The sequence below is a fragment of the Ceratosolen solmsi genome, unplaced genomic scaffold (genome assembly GCF_000503995.2).
Source record: "Ceratosolen solmsi marchali unplaced genomic scaffold, CerSol_1.0 scaffold47, whole genome shotgun sequence".
NCBI lineage: Eukaryota > Metazoa > Arthropoda > Insecta > Hymenoptera > Agaonidae > Ceratosolen > Ceratosolen solmsi.
This window is the reverse complement of record NW_011948419.1, coordinates 5,351,798-5,366,425: the sequence shown is the minus strand read 5'-3', so window position 1 is coordinate 5,366,425 and position 14,628 is coordinate 5,351,798. Positions and strand designations below refer to the sequence as shown.

General features: G+C 19.5%; 1 protein-coding gene across 1 annotated transcript; it reads right to left on the bottom strand.

Moving 5' to 3' along the window:
• Positions 1 to 4,895: 4,895 nt before the first annotated feature.
• On the bottom strand, positions 4,896 to 11,065 carry LOC105360596 (uncharacterized). The gene is made up of 6 exons (XM_011497537.1): positions 11,046 to 11,065; positions 10,431 to 10,551; positions 9,874 to 10,040; positions 6,487 to 6,688; positions 5,781 to 5,863; positions 4,896 to 5,175 (listed from the first exon to the last, which is right to left on the bottom strand). The coding sequence occupies exons 3-6, from the start codon at positions 9,999 to 10,001 to the stop codon at positions 5,043 to 5,045; spliced, it is 546 nt and encodes a 181-aa protein (XP_011495839.1). The 5' UTR covers positions 10,002 to 10,040; positions 10,431 to 10,551; positions 11,046 to 11,065; the 3' UTR covers positions 4,896 to 5,042.
• Between the last annotated feature and the right edge of the window lie 3,563 nt (positions 11,066 to 14,628).

Sequence of the window (14,628 nt, the reverse complement as noted above, 5' to 3'; positions counted from 1 at the left end):
TTAATATCAATAGTAGTGCATTATTAAGTTTTTATATCGTAATTTGTGAAAGATTATGTTACATAAATATTATATTTGTCCAGTTTATATTTTATCATATATTTCAATGAATTATGAATATGCGATCCTTCTTTAGGGAAGATTAATTTGATGTAAAAATATAGTTTGTTATTTTCTACTTATTTAAATTTTCTATTATATGAAAGCCTATATTAGATTTGTATGCAAATGTATAAAGAATATTTAATTATGTTGTGCTTATTATTTTTTTTCGTCTTATTACAAGGTTCTTAATCATTTTATAAATTTATTTATATTTGACAAAATACAGTAAACATATTTACTGTGCGTTCAATCATTTTTTTATTCAATTTTAGAATAATTTTTCAAAGGCTCAATATAATTTATAAAAATAAAACTATGTTTTAAAGACATACTTGTCCGTTCTGAAAAAATTTTTTTGCAAATGTGTTGCTTTTGGTATCGACTGCAAGTTAAACTACTTTAAATATTTAAGTATTTTTAAAATAAATTTTATGTTATATATTCTTTATTAATTTTTATTGTTTACTTAATATTATATATAAAATAAATTGGTTATAGGAAGATAATTGAAAAATGCTGGAAAAATATTGTAATATCTTTATAGTAAAATAAACTTTACTACTTTGGATTATTTATAATTACAATGGAAAATAAATTTTTAAAACATTTAATTGCATTCGTGCTGGTACATCGAATGTATTGGCTAAATATTCAGTTTAAGTTAAAAAAAACAAATATATGATCTGTAATGTCTCGCTTGATATATTATGAATTTGATAAATAACGTTTACTTATATATAATTTTACTAATTAGCTTTCTGGACTTGTGCGATTTGAGCTTTTGTAAGTTTTTAATTTACTTATGAGAACTACTTTTATTTTATTTCTTAACTAAGAATACCATATTTGGTGAGATTTTAATCGTAGGAGTAATTTTATGTAAAGAAAGATGATCTGTGATAATCCATTCGTAATTTTTAAATATTTATATTAACGAAAATTCTTCTTCAAAAGTTTGTTTAAAATAAAGTATCCTTATAATTTAATAAAGAGCTTTATTTTTTATGATAAATAAATTATTACATAAATTATAAGAAAAAAATAAAAGTTTTTGTTTAATAATGATATAAAATTATAATAATATATTATTATAAATAAAATGATTCTAAGATTTCATGTATATATATGTTCAATTAATTCAATTAATATTTTGTGTAATTAAGAAAAGTTAATAGTAAGTAAAATTTTCATTTATATCAGAAATAAATTTATCATGTATTAAGTAATGCAGCTTCAAGAAGTTTCTGAATAAAATTCTTAATATAAATATTAATATCAGTACTTATTATTATAATATAAAAAGTACATGATATCAGAATATTTTATAGTCATTAATAAAATATAGAATAATTCATGTATTTATAAAACTATCGATCATTTAATATATTATTATATTGTATTATTCACGATAAACTTTATGTCATATTTATGTGATAGAAAAATATATATTTGATATTTCATAATTAAGTGTAACTTATAGTAATATCCTCTTCTAAACATATTTACGTGTTTAGAAGAAATACACTAAGTAAAGAATGAAATATAAATAAAACAAATAAATAAATGTTGTTATTCAATTATGTCTAGAAATTTTGTATATTTGTAGTATTTTCACTAAATGTTCACTTTGAAAAATATAAAAAAAGGAATAGCTTATGATAAATACTTTATAATATAAATTAAAGTATAATTAATTTTATTAAAAAAAATATATATATATATATAAGTTATATAATTTGAAAAAATTTGTTTGCATTAATATAAGAGATAATAATGAGATGAAAAGGATAAATAACAAAATTAAGTACAATATTTAAAACAATACATATTTTTACAGAATGGTAAGTAATTATGTACTTCATATCAGTGGTTGAATACTTTTGTTAATATCGTTTCTTCTCCGTTCTCGCTTGCTTGCTCGATATTGCTTTTAATAAAATATGCATTTCAACGTGAAAATAATATATATAGTATACTGATAGATTCATACAGAAATATCGCGGAAAAAATATTATTTGCATAGTAACAAGCTTATCTGCGCCAAAGATAAAGCTTTGTTTGTCAATTAACGACCGACATTATGTAATTGAAAATGATTTATAAGCTTATACGAGAAAAGCTCTGTATGGGTGTGACCTGATGAGAACGTATTGACGCGATTTGTGCTGTATATGCTGTTACTGTCGCAGAATACGCCAAGTGTAATTTAATTAATCTCTTGCATATTATATTTGACTTCTAATTAATCTTTTTCCGGTGTAAATTGTGATTTTATTTATGCTTTACTGAATTACTAGTATTATAAATATAAATATATAAATACCATACATGAATATAATTAATATTTAGACAACAAGGATATATATAAATAGTGTTCATTTGAAAAAACTAGATATGTAATTATATGATTGTTTAAGTTTGCGACTTTGAATAAATGACACTTAAAGCTTCTTTACGGAAAGATAACAATTTTGAATATCGAATATATATATATATATATATACTGACTGGCTTGTATAGTTGACCAAAGCTCAAAATATTATATATAGAATTAATATATATTGAAGATAATTTAAGATATTAAAGATATTAAACATAAAAGATGTAATTATAATATATTTATTATAATTTTTAATTATGATAAATAAAATAAATTAATTAAATTCAATTATACTTTATACAAAACATACTTTTTAATATGCTGATTGTCAACTTTTTCTTTAATTTTTCTGAATTTTAATGACAATTACTTTTTAAATTAATCCCTTTGATTCTTTTATTTCTAATTGATATATTATATTTTTAGAATTAAATTTATTATAATTTTATTATAAAAAAAATAAGATATTTATGCATTATCTTATAGATAGAATAATGTTATATAGATTTTATAGATGTATCATCCAAATATTTAAGCAGAAGAATTACCTATTAAAGTTAGAAGTTTATTGAATTATTTAGTGTAATATCTTTAAATAAAAACCAAAAAGGGTATTATTCTTAAAAATAATAGTTTATCTTTAAGAAATAACGGGAGATGATGTATTACATGATATGAAAGAATATAAAATTTAATATAAAATACTTATAATAGATAAAAAGATGAACCTACTTTTTATTTAATTTTAATAAATACTTATGAATATGATGAGTAAAGTAAGTAGTACTGCACAGCTAACTTAATGAACATTTTATTAGTACAATTCAGTCATAGTACAGCAAGAGAAATATTTAAGTTATGAATAATAGCAAAATTGATAATTTGAAAAATAAGTCTCATAGTGTTACATTGTATTATATAGAAATAAAATTAATAAGTCAGAGATAATGTTAAAATAATCAAATTTTATTGTTTTATATTAATAGCTTAAATCGATATTGAATAGAGTAATTAATAATTTTCGTAAAACATATTGGTTGACTTGATTTGCAAACTGAAGGAGATGTAGTTTCTTACCCAATTACTGTATCTAATAAATATGCTAAGATATTGTAAATACAAAAATTTGATTCGTTAAATAAATATAGAAATTTTATTTTATATAATATTTAGAAGATAACATTTAGTCGATCAATGTATAATAAAAAATAATTTAACTTATGAACAAAATTCTGTATAAATTTTCATGTATTTATTATAAATTTTGTATAAAGTAATTAAGTACACTTATAACTTTACGCGTATAAGCAAAATAGATAATACTGTAATTTATAAACTTTACAAAATATATATGAATTATTAATTTTTTAAATTATTTATTTATAAGATTCTTTTGCATTCAATTTATTTTTAGTATAATATTAAAATCTTATATATATTAGGTTTAATTTATAAGTACATTATAGATGTATAATAATCGCATTCGTTTATCTTTCATTTGATCTATACAAATAATAAATATTTTTTTACTAATACTATGTATTTAAAAATAAAATTAAAGAAAGTCGTTGAAACTAAAAACTTTTGTTCATAAGAATATAAATTTATGAAAAAACTGATAGTTACATTTACTAATATTAATCGAACAAACTTTATTAGAAATACATAATGTTCTTACATAAATTTTAAGAAATTTGTAAATAAGATTTAAATCAAAAGAATTCAAGCCAAAAATTTGAACAGAATTATGTAATATTATTAAATTTAAGAAATATATGTATTATATTTTTATACAAAAATTATTCATCTAAATATTACATTTATAATATCGTATAAATATTATATACTATATAATGTTTATATAATATAAACAAAATAATTTATATAAACGTTAATCATTTGTTATACTTTTGCATTACTTATAAATGTTTGAAGAATATACTATTTTTAAAAATATTGCAAAAGTTTCAAATTATGTTAAATTAGTTTTAAAAAATAAACTTCTCAATTTCCTAAACTGGAATAATATTTATAATAATTATTATAAATCTAATCGAATCAAACTTATGTTAGTTCTTAAATAATTGATCTGAAAAACTTATGGTTGATTTAAATTCAATTCGATTTTATATATTTCTACATTACAATACAAAATTTTTTTTACATAGTTTTTTCACGAAATGTATATAACATAACGAAATGTATTTTGTAATGAGTATTTCAATGAAGTTTTTTAATATAAAAGTAAATAGAATTTCTTAGAATTATCTGAATTTTACATCATTAATTAAAAGATAAAGAATTAGTTAACATAGAAAAGAATTTTAAAGAAATTCTTTTTACCAATTTAGCTATTTAGTTTTTTAGTTAAATGTAATATTATTTTGTTTTATTTAAGAGTTTTTATGTGTTCTATTTTAAATTTATGAATCATTATTGACATTTTATTTTGGGGTTAGATTTGAAGTATTCGAGCTTGAGCGGGAAATTATTGTGATCACGGAATAGATGTCCCTCAATTCCTCTTATGTCTTTCTTTCTTACATATTGCCGATGTCTATTTCACTTTTTGCTTGGTCACTGAACTTTGTTCTTGGCTATCAGGTCGGCGAAGTTGCTTCTCCCGAGATTCAATATTATCAGTTGCTATTGTGGTTGTTGACTCGTCATTGTTGTGACACTCTGAATTTCTATTCGGCACATATATAAAATACTCAATTGAGATAGTGTTTATGAAATAATTGATTCCTATCGTAGTCCCTATTCAATCATTGAAAGTACTTTAAATTATGGTAAGTTTCTTTCATAATTTTTAATTTTTTACAAAATATTTTAGAATATGTTCATATTAAAAGAATTAAACTATCTTACTATTTTAAATATAAGTACAAAAATTAATTTTATAGAATAAATTTTATTAAAATATGTAATTATAACGAAATCCATTTAAAATAAATAATCTATTATAATTGACTGCATCAATTTCTTTTTTCATTTATTGTTCATGAAAATTTACAATGAAAAATAAGTACTGATTAAACTTAATATAGCTCTTATATAATTAATTAAAGTTTCATATTAATTTATTCTTTAGTTGTAAAATTTTTGTATAAATATTTAAATCAGAAATACTAGAAAATATTAAAAATGAAATGTATAATGTTCCAACACAGTTTTAGCAAAATTATTTAGACCAGACTGTAATCTTAGCATCTATAAATTAGAAAACTATGTATTTAATGTATTTACATTAATATTAAGTAAATTTCAGATGAATCTAATATTATATATTTACCTTTGATATTTCAGTAATTTTTGAATATGTTTCTTTGCTTGCAGTAAATCTTTACCGGTTTCTCTTAGATTTTCCTTTGCTTCCTATAAATTATAAATAATTATTATATAATATGATTTAAAATCTGATTACCTTCATTAGTTCATTTTATTTTATAACGACTATTAAGATCTATAATTAGTATTTTCTTTATGAAATAAATTATACAAATTAACCATTACAAATTTAGCAAAAATGTATTATGATAAATTATTTTATCTTTTCATTGAATTTTAGTTCATTTCATACAATTAATTAATTGTTTATATATATATATATATATATATATATATATTTATTTATTTTAACACTTATTACTAACAGTAAAACAATAACATAATCTTATATAATACTATATACTATATATAACGATATAAAAAGAATTATTATTTAATTAGTATTACATATTGCCTTTGAATTATATTTAAATATTTAGAATTTATTAGTTATATATAAATTATACTTATAATGATGAGCTTATAATTAGGTTAACAAATTTAAGAATATATTAAGTAAAATTGTGCTTTAAATAAAAAAGTGAAATATAGCACTAAGAGGTGGAAATGAAAATGATTCTTTAACTTCTTCGTTAATTATAAATTTCAATGATGATTTTTATAATTAAGCAAGTCAATCGAATATATATATATAATTGATTAAAATGTACCATTAATTTTTGTGAGACAGTCTGTAATTCATTATAACGCGAGTCGGATACTTGACGAGCGGTGATTAATTCAACGGAGAGTCGTGCCAAATGTTCCCTATAGTTCTGTTCTCTCTCAAAAGCTTGGTTCCATATGTCTTCCTTCGTTTTAATCGTATTGCGCAATATTTTCATATTGCTTATAATATCATCGAACTCCGTTCTGTTATCGAAATAAATTCAGGATATTAATATGTTATTTATGCTATATTCAACGTCATATATAAAGTTTATCAAATGGAATAATTTTTTTATGCATCTTAGAATTTTTGCAATATTCTTCTTTATAATGAATATAGAATATAAAAGTAACAATGGAAACATTTATTTTGAATGCAAATGAAAAGACAATAATTATATAATTAATATTTTCAAAATATAAATTTTGTCAATTAGAGTATAAAAAATGATTTGTAATTTAATATTCTTTATAAATCACTATATTATATGCAGATAATATTAAATGAAAATATTGAATTTAAAGATAAAATTCATGCTATCTTTTAATTATGTCATTATATTTTTATGATTAGAATACTATAAAAAAAGATTAGTATATAATTGCTTAAATAATGCTTATTTTTAATTATTAGTTTATATTAGCTTTTTTCAAAATCATTATTTTATTACTATTTTTTTTTACATTATTTGAAAAATGTTTGCACATAATATAATATTTACATTTTGATTTTCACCAATTGTTTATTAATCAAGAATAACAAAAATATAAATTAATTAATACATTTTCTAATACAAATTAATATTATACTAAAATAATAATTGTTGCCGCTTCTACTTTTTAAAATACAAGCTAAAAATATAATAAAAAAGATTTGATGAAAGAAATACTTACTTATTCATGTCGTTATGAAGATAAAATATATATTTTTTATCAAACTTTATTTTCAATTTTAAAAAGTCAATATTGATTATCGTTTACTATATAAAATATCAGATACTTCATAAATATAACAAATATTTTAAAGTTTTCTGAAAATGTTTCACCTATAAATTTTTTTTAAAATACTGGTATTTATTTAGATTGTATAGTTTCTACGCACAATTAGGATTACACGTTTGAAAATTATATTTATATATTTTGTATTTTCTTTTATAAATTCATTGTAAACGGTGGTAATATTTAAGGAGAATCATAATTTTTACATTTAAGTCGTAGTAATACAACATTGAGCAATAATATTTGCATGTTTTCTTTACTATTTTCTTATACTGATTAAATAACATTGATATACCTATAGAGCATTCATAATAATTACTTACATATTTTATTTGTTTGTATTATGATTTGAAATATCTTGAAAACATATTTTAATTTTTATTTAATAAAGCATCTAATTTTTAAGCTAAATTTCTTTTCAAATTTAAATAAAGCTATCTATTAATATCCTATAAATTTATATATTTAGTTGCAAATACTATATTTTAAATAATCATTTTTTAATTTAAATTTTGTTAAGATTAAGGATATATATTTCTATGGATACCGTGTTACTTTTGATATTTTATATCACATTTGATTTAATAATTTCTTCACCGATAATTCTTCTTGAAATATTCTTAGAATTATTATACAAAATATATTAGAATTTATTAAATTTATTGCAATTAATTTATCTCGATCATATAACTATAATTATATATCTTATAACTAATATAATCTAATCTGATAAAATATAGTCTAAAAAATATTATGTAATAACTATAATAATTGCAAATATATCTATTTTTAACATTACATAAATTTATATTACTAATTGCAAATATTATACAATAAGTGATATTAATACTGAAAAATATCATCCTACTTAAAAAGTCGGCGTATTTTAAAAATTATTTAAGTAAAAAATTATTTTCAACTATTTCATATTCGTAGATATATTGTAGGTATTTATATATATATAATATGTATAGCGTATACAATATATATTTTTTAAATAACATTTAGGAATTTTATAAAGTAAATTATTGTAGTCAAAAATTTTTTTATTTCTAATTGTAATGAATAATCCAGTAAAAAAGTTCATCATATATTTGTAGAATGTAATGAAATTAATTAGCAATGTATAAACGTAATTATTTTATGAAATTTATATTATATGAAACTGACAACATGAAATGCTGGATTACGATTTAAGGACTGTTAATTCCATTGTTATTATTGCTGCAAGATATTATGATTAGCTAGTGTATTAAGATACCGCTTGTGATTTTAAATTATTAAAATTTTTACTCACTGGTTATAGTTAACAAAATAGATATATAACTCTTATAATTTTCTTTTTTTTTAATGTAATATTATATATTTTCTTAGTTTATAAAAGTAGAACGTCTTGGTGCAGAAATATAGAATGTTTGTTTAATATATAGTCTAATATATAGTTTAATGTGAACATGTATTTAACCATGTATTGAACTAATGAATAATAACTTCAAAATGTTATTGTTTTAATTTTCAAAATCTTATTTCATTTTAAAAAATCTGTAATTTGTAGAATCACATGGAAGATTTACTCAAATTTTTTATATTTTTCATATATATATATATATTTTGAATAAAAAAAACTGTTAACTAAATTAAATATTTTATTATTTTACTTTTTTTATATATAGTATTATACTGTAAAATTAATCCAAAATTTTATAGATGAATTCTAATGATAAAATAGAAAGCATAGAGTAAGGAATAAATATAATTTCAATTTAGTTTAAAAATATACCATTTCAATAAAATTATATGGTTCTTTTCATTACGTAGGTTCTTTAAATATATATATTTTATATGAATTTGCATCAAAGTATTTGACTGTTCAAATAGAATATTATTCTTATTAATTTTAAAATTATATAGAGTTAATATTAAACATAAATTTTACTTTTAAAGACTTTTATCTTAATGTCAAGTAATTATGTTTATTATAATATATAATGAGTTTTAAACATCTTTATTGGAAATTCTATACTACTATATTCTATACTACATTATATTATAAATTTAGTATTATATTTATTATTTTATCAATTTATAGAAAAATAATTTAAATGTATATTTTTTATATATATTGATACATATATGTATAATACATGATCTTTAATTTTGAATTTCTAAATTAAGGCAGTAAAATATGTATTTATTACAAAAAAGTATAAATAAATACTTTTATTAACTTTGCAAAGATTAATAAATATTATATTATAATTATTTGTTTATGTGACATGAAGATTTGTACATTATTCATTCATACATTATTTGTCAAAAAATTTCAAAATAAATTCTAATACGTCTCGAATCTCCTGAGATATTAAAATTTAAATTTAATGGGGCTCTACCTGGTAATGGTATCCAACTGACTTCTTTTGTCGGTGTCTTCGATTGGCAAATGTTCCTGTTCGACTATCTGAACTGCTCGTTCGCACATCTTCGGTAACTCTGTAGACGTAGATGCCTCTAGCAACATCAAGACTCCCGATATGACAGTGTTGACTTCACATTGAGACTGCAAGCATTGAAAATAATAAAAGTATATAAGTGAATGTTGTAAACAAATAGAATATTTATCAAATGGATATATACAATGAAATGGATATATGTCAATGAAAAATTTATTTAATTTATTCTATTTTTTAAATTTCATTTAAATAAATTATTTTTTTACTAAATACATTTTTTAATATATGACAAAAAATAGTCAGAATATTAAACTTAACTTATATAATAATAACTTAAATTATATAAGAGGACTAACATGAAATCTTATTTTGAAGTATCCTGCAATAAAAATAAAATTTTGAATTTTTATATCTTTTTATATTATTGGGTACTAATATAATAATAAATGAATTATGATAAATATTCTAAAATTGATTCATTAAAAAAATTCACTTACTGTGTTGCATTGCGTTTGTACTGGTAATGATTTGTTTTTTATATTCTGCTTTTTTAGAGGCTCATCTAATTTTGTAAGCTTTTTTTCCAGTTTCTGATTTCGTATAGAGATTTGGGATAATCTTTTACAAAAATATAATATATATATAATGCAGACAATAAGAAGGACAAAAAATAAACTGATACTTAAGTTTTTTTAATGTAATACATAACATTGAACAAATTTTTTCAATATTATTTACATAGTGTAATTTCTAAATTATTTTAGTTTAATATTTTGAGCTGATTTTCAATTATAAAATGTAAAGTATTTGCAAGATTATAATTTCTTATATACATATATATATATTGTTTTTATTTTGTTCTTATTATTTTGTTTTACCTATTATTTCGTTTTTAATTTTGTTTATTATTATTGTTATTGAAGTATTATAATATGATATTTGATTAATATGATTAATCTAATTATGTGCAACATTAATTTAGAAAGCACGATATATGTAAAATGTAACAGTATTTTAAATAATTAATTGTTCGCAATTTGAAACGTACATCTATGGCTCTGCTCAAGCAACTAACATTATTATAAATGTAAAAAGCAAGTAAGTAACCTCACTGATTATTCAAATTTATATTTTGTTCTTGAATCTCTGAAATTTTTTCTTCCAAATATTTTGTATAATATGGCAAAGTTCTCTGAGATCTACACGTCGACGACATTGTTTCAGCTTTACCTGTTAATATAACTTTATTATTTATATTAAATTTATTATTTATATTGATATTAGATATTATATTTATATTAGATATAGATATTATAGATATAGGTATAGATATAGATATAGATAATATATTTATATTAGATATAGATTTATTATTTATATTAAAGAATGCATATTATACAAATTTTTGGTTTATATATATTTACATCTTTATGAATACAATTTTTGATAATACTGTAAAATAAAAAATCATCAATTATATATTATAAATTATAATTTATAATTTAATATAACTAATAAAATATATATTTTGTATATTTTGATAATTTATATGCAAAACAATTTAATATAAACAAAGTATCAATATATATTCCTTAATAAATATTTTGAGATTTAAAAAGAATTTACTTAATAACCTTATTATATTATTGCAAAATTTGAAGAAATGACAATTGAAAATAAAATATGACATAATTAATATAAATAATTTTCACATATATTAGGTTTACTTGAAAATATTTAATTTATCATAAAAAAAGCTATTTTTCTATAAATTATAAATGGCTCTTTTTGCCAACTAAACAAAAAGTATTGAATATTAAAAATTAGGAAATATAAAACTAAAAGTTCAATTGCTATATTTTACAAATTTGAAAATTTCAATTAATCAACAACTAGAATAGTTGAGAGTTTGTAGTTTAAATTTGAGAATTTAGAATAGAGACAGACCTTCATTAGATTTTCGTGTAAAATAAAATTGAGTATTGAGAGAAAATTTAATTTTTCAGAGTGTAGTTTGGTATAAATATTATTTGCTTGATTACTCAATTATATTCCATATGAAAATTATCTTTCTTTATAAAAAACAGTACTTTTTTATTGCAAAAGTATGTACAGTAAAAAGGTAAAAAGTTACTTTTATGTTACAGTATTTATTACAGTAAACTTTTATTTATATTGCTTATTCAATATTTGTTTAATATTTTTTTGTATGGATATTTATTCGATTTCAAAATAAATATTGTTGATATATATGATATGTCTACTGGTATCGTATGCTTAATGAAGCTGTATTTATTCTAAATTCTGAATTATTTTGAACAGATGTCAAAAAATATTTTGATTATTCATAATTAGAAGTTGATTTAATAAATACAGATATTTGTTATTATGTGAATAAAATAAGATATATATTTTAGCTACAATTTTTATATAAAAAATGAATTGTGTTATAGTTATTAAAATTATAAAATATTATAAAATGTTTATATTCTTGAAATATTTGTAAATTAAAATTAAAAAAATATTCATTACAGTGACAAAAATGCAAAGTGCATATATGTTCTCTTCAGTAAAGTCAGATACGTTAAAAAGTAAGTTCGAAGTATAGATAAATATATACTTGGATATTTTTTGTACAAAATATTATTCAATACATAATTATTATATTGAAATAAAATGTTAATTTCTCGGCCTTAGCATTATTATATTTGACTAGTTTAGCCTGTACAATCGATATTTCTAGATTCATGTTCATTTTATGTATTGATAAATTACAGCTAATAAATGATAATTATGAAGTTTCTCTTTTATATACGTTAGTTAATGTTTTGATATATAGTACCATCTGAAATTCATGAGACATACTGCGATGTTATTTTAAGATTTTATCGACTTATTCGCATGTAAAGAATCGTATTTCCCCATAAAGCATTTCAAATTATTATTGATCACCTATTGACATTCGAACGCTTCAGTCTATGAATAATGAAAATACAAATATACAATGAATAAATAAAATACCTAATCATATAGAACATTGAAGTACCAATTTAAGCATCTTTGGTTGAACACCAGTAATGGTTACTAATCAAAGTAATACTTAAATCACAATCATGGAAAAACTATTCTATAAGGTATTATTACTAATATTTTTAAATAAACTTGCGAGAAATGTTGGTCTTTATATTGATATAAGAAATTTTATAGGTTATAATATTATGCCAATTACGGATTATAGTTACTATTATATATTTTCATGTTAATTGTTAACTCCATTTAATATGTATTTAGTACTTAAAGCATCTTGTTTACTTATGTAAGTTATAAAATATTCGTTGCCGAGAATTTGAGAAAAAAATTTTATGTAAATGAGATATTATAATTATATGCTTATATATAAACTATAATTGGATATTTGTAAGTTTACTAAGATATTGGCTACCTTATTATTCTGTTCAATAATGTTAAAAGATTTAATGAAATCTTCTAAATTATGTCACGAAAAATATATGTCACGATATAAAAATTTGTATTAGTAATCACTGCAAAAAAACCAATATAATTATATAATAATGAAATAATCAACTAACTTCTAGCATGTTACTAAGAACTATTTTTATTTAAAATCCTCTTGTTAACTAATCAATTGAAAATTCTTTCAATTAGGATAAATATGTTCAAAAATAAATACGTAGGTTAAATGAGTATTTTACCTTGGTGAACTCGAAGATGTTCCTTGCCAACACCAATATTCATTGGTATACTGGTCGAAACATGGGATGAGTAATTTTCTGAAATAATTACATTGTGTACTTATAAGTAACATTATTAACATTGTCTTTATATACATAAAGAACGAAAAAGTTTCAAGATACTCACATGTAGTATATAATAATTTGAATATTTTTTTTAAATCAGTGATTATTAATTATTTATATGAATAATAAATATAAGTTTGTATTATTTCAATATTCTAATTTTGAACTTGCAACAACTACAATAATCTAAATATTGTTGCATTATTTGTATAAATACAAGTTTATATTACATATCATATCGTTCTCATTATAATTATAGATTTTTTTTCCGTAAAGAATATATTTACATAATTTCATAATTTCATAATTTCATTCTACAGATACATATCTCACTTTATTAATTAAGCAGAATAGAGTTTTAATATTATTGTTTTAATATTATGTGTTTTCATAGATGATAAAACTATTTTTAAATTATTATTAATTTTATATTACATATTTCACGAATAATTCTACATACCTTCTTGTATTATTTAGAAAACGTATTCCTTTAACCATTATAAATTTGAATTATATTTATAAAATTATTGTATAGGTAAACTATTTTATAGTACGGTAAGATAAATTAACAGAAAATTTTGATGAAGATGCAAGAAATTTATTTATAATCTAAAGATTTAGCCCATATGAAATATTTAAATTCTTACAATCTGTTTTACATAAAATACGTGCTCAATAAAATTTATTTGTTTTTTTTTTTTTAATAAATATTTCGTTACAATTTATATCTATTATTTATATTATTAGTGATTTTAAATATGTTTTAAAATACTTAATCAATTATATTTAATCAATTTATTAAGTCAATTAAGTACGATTAACTCTTGGTTATCAATGTAAATAATTATTTATACATTTGGTTTATTAGTATAACTTT

Bases quoted from the DNA above. Each gene is read 5' to 3' on its own strand.
- LOC105360596 (XM_011497537.1), bottom strand. From the start codon at position 10,001: ATGTTGCTAGAGGCATCTACGTCTACAGAGTTACCGAAGATGTGCGAA. The intron at 5,864-6,486 runs GTACATTTTAAT...TATAATTTATAG, and splicing joins CTGTCTCACAAAAATTAATG to GAAGCAAAGGAAAATCTAAG. The intron at 5,176-5,780 runs GTAAATATATAA...TGTGCCGAATAG, and splicing joins AAATTACTGAAATATCAAAG to AAATTCAGAGTGTCACAACA.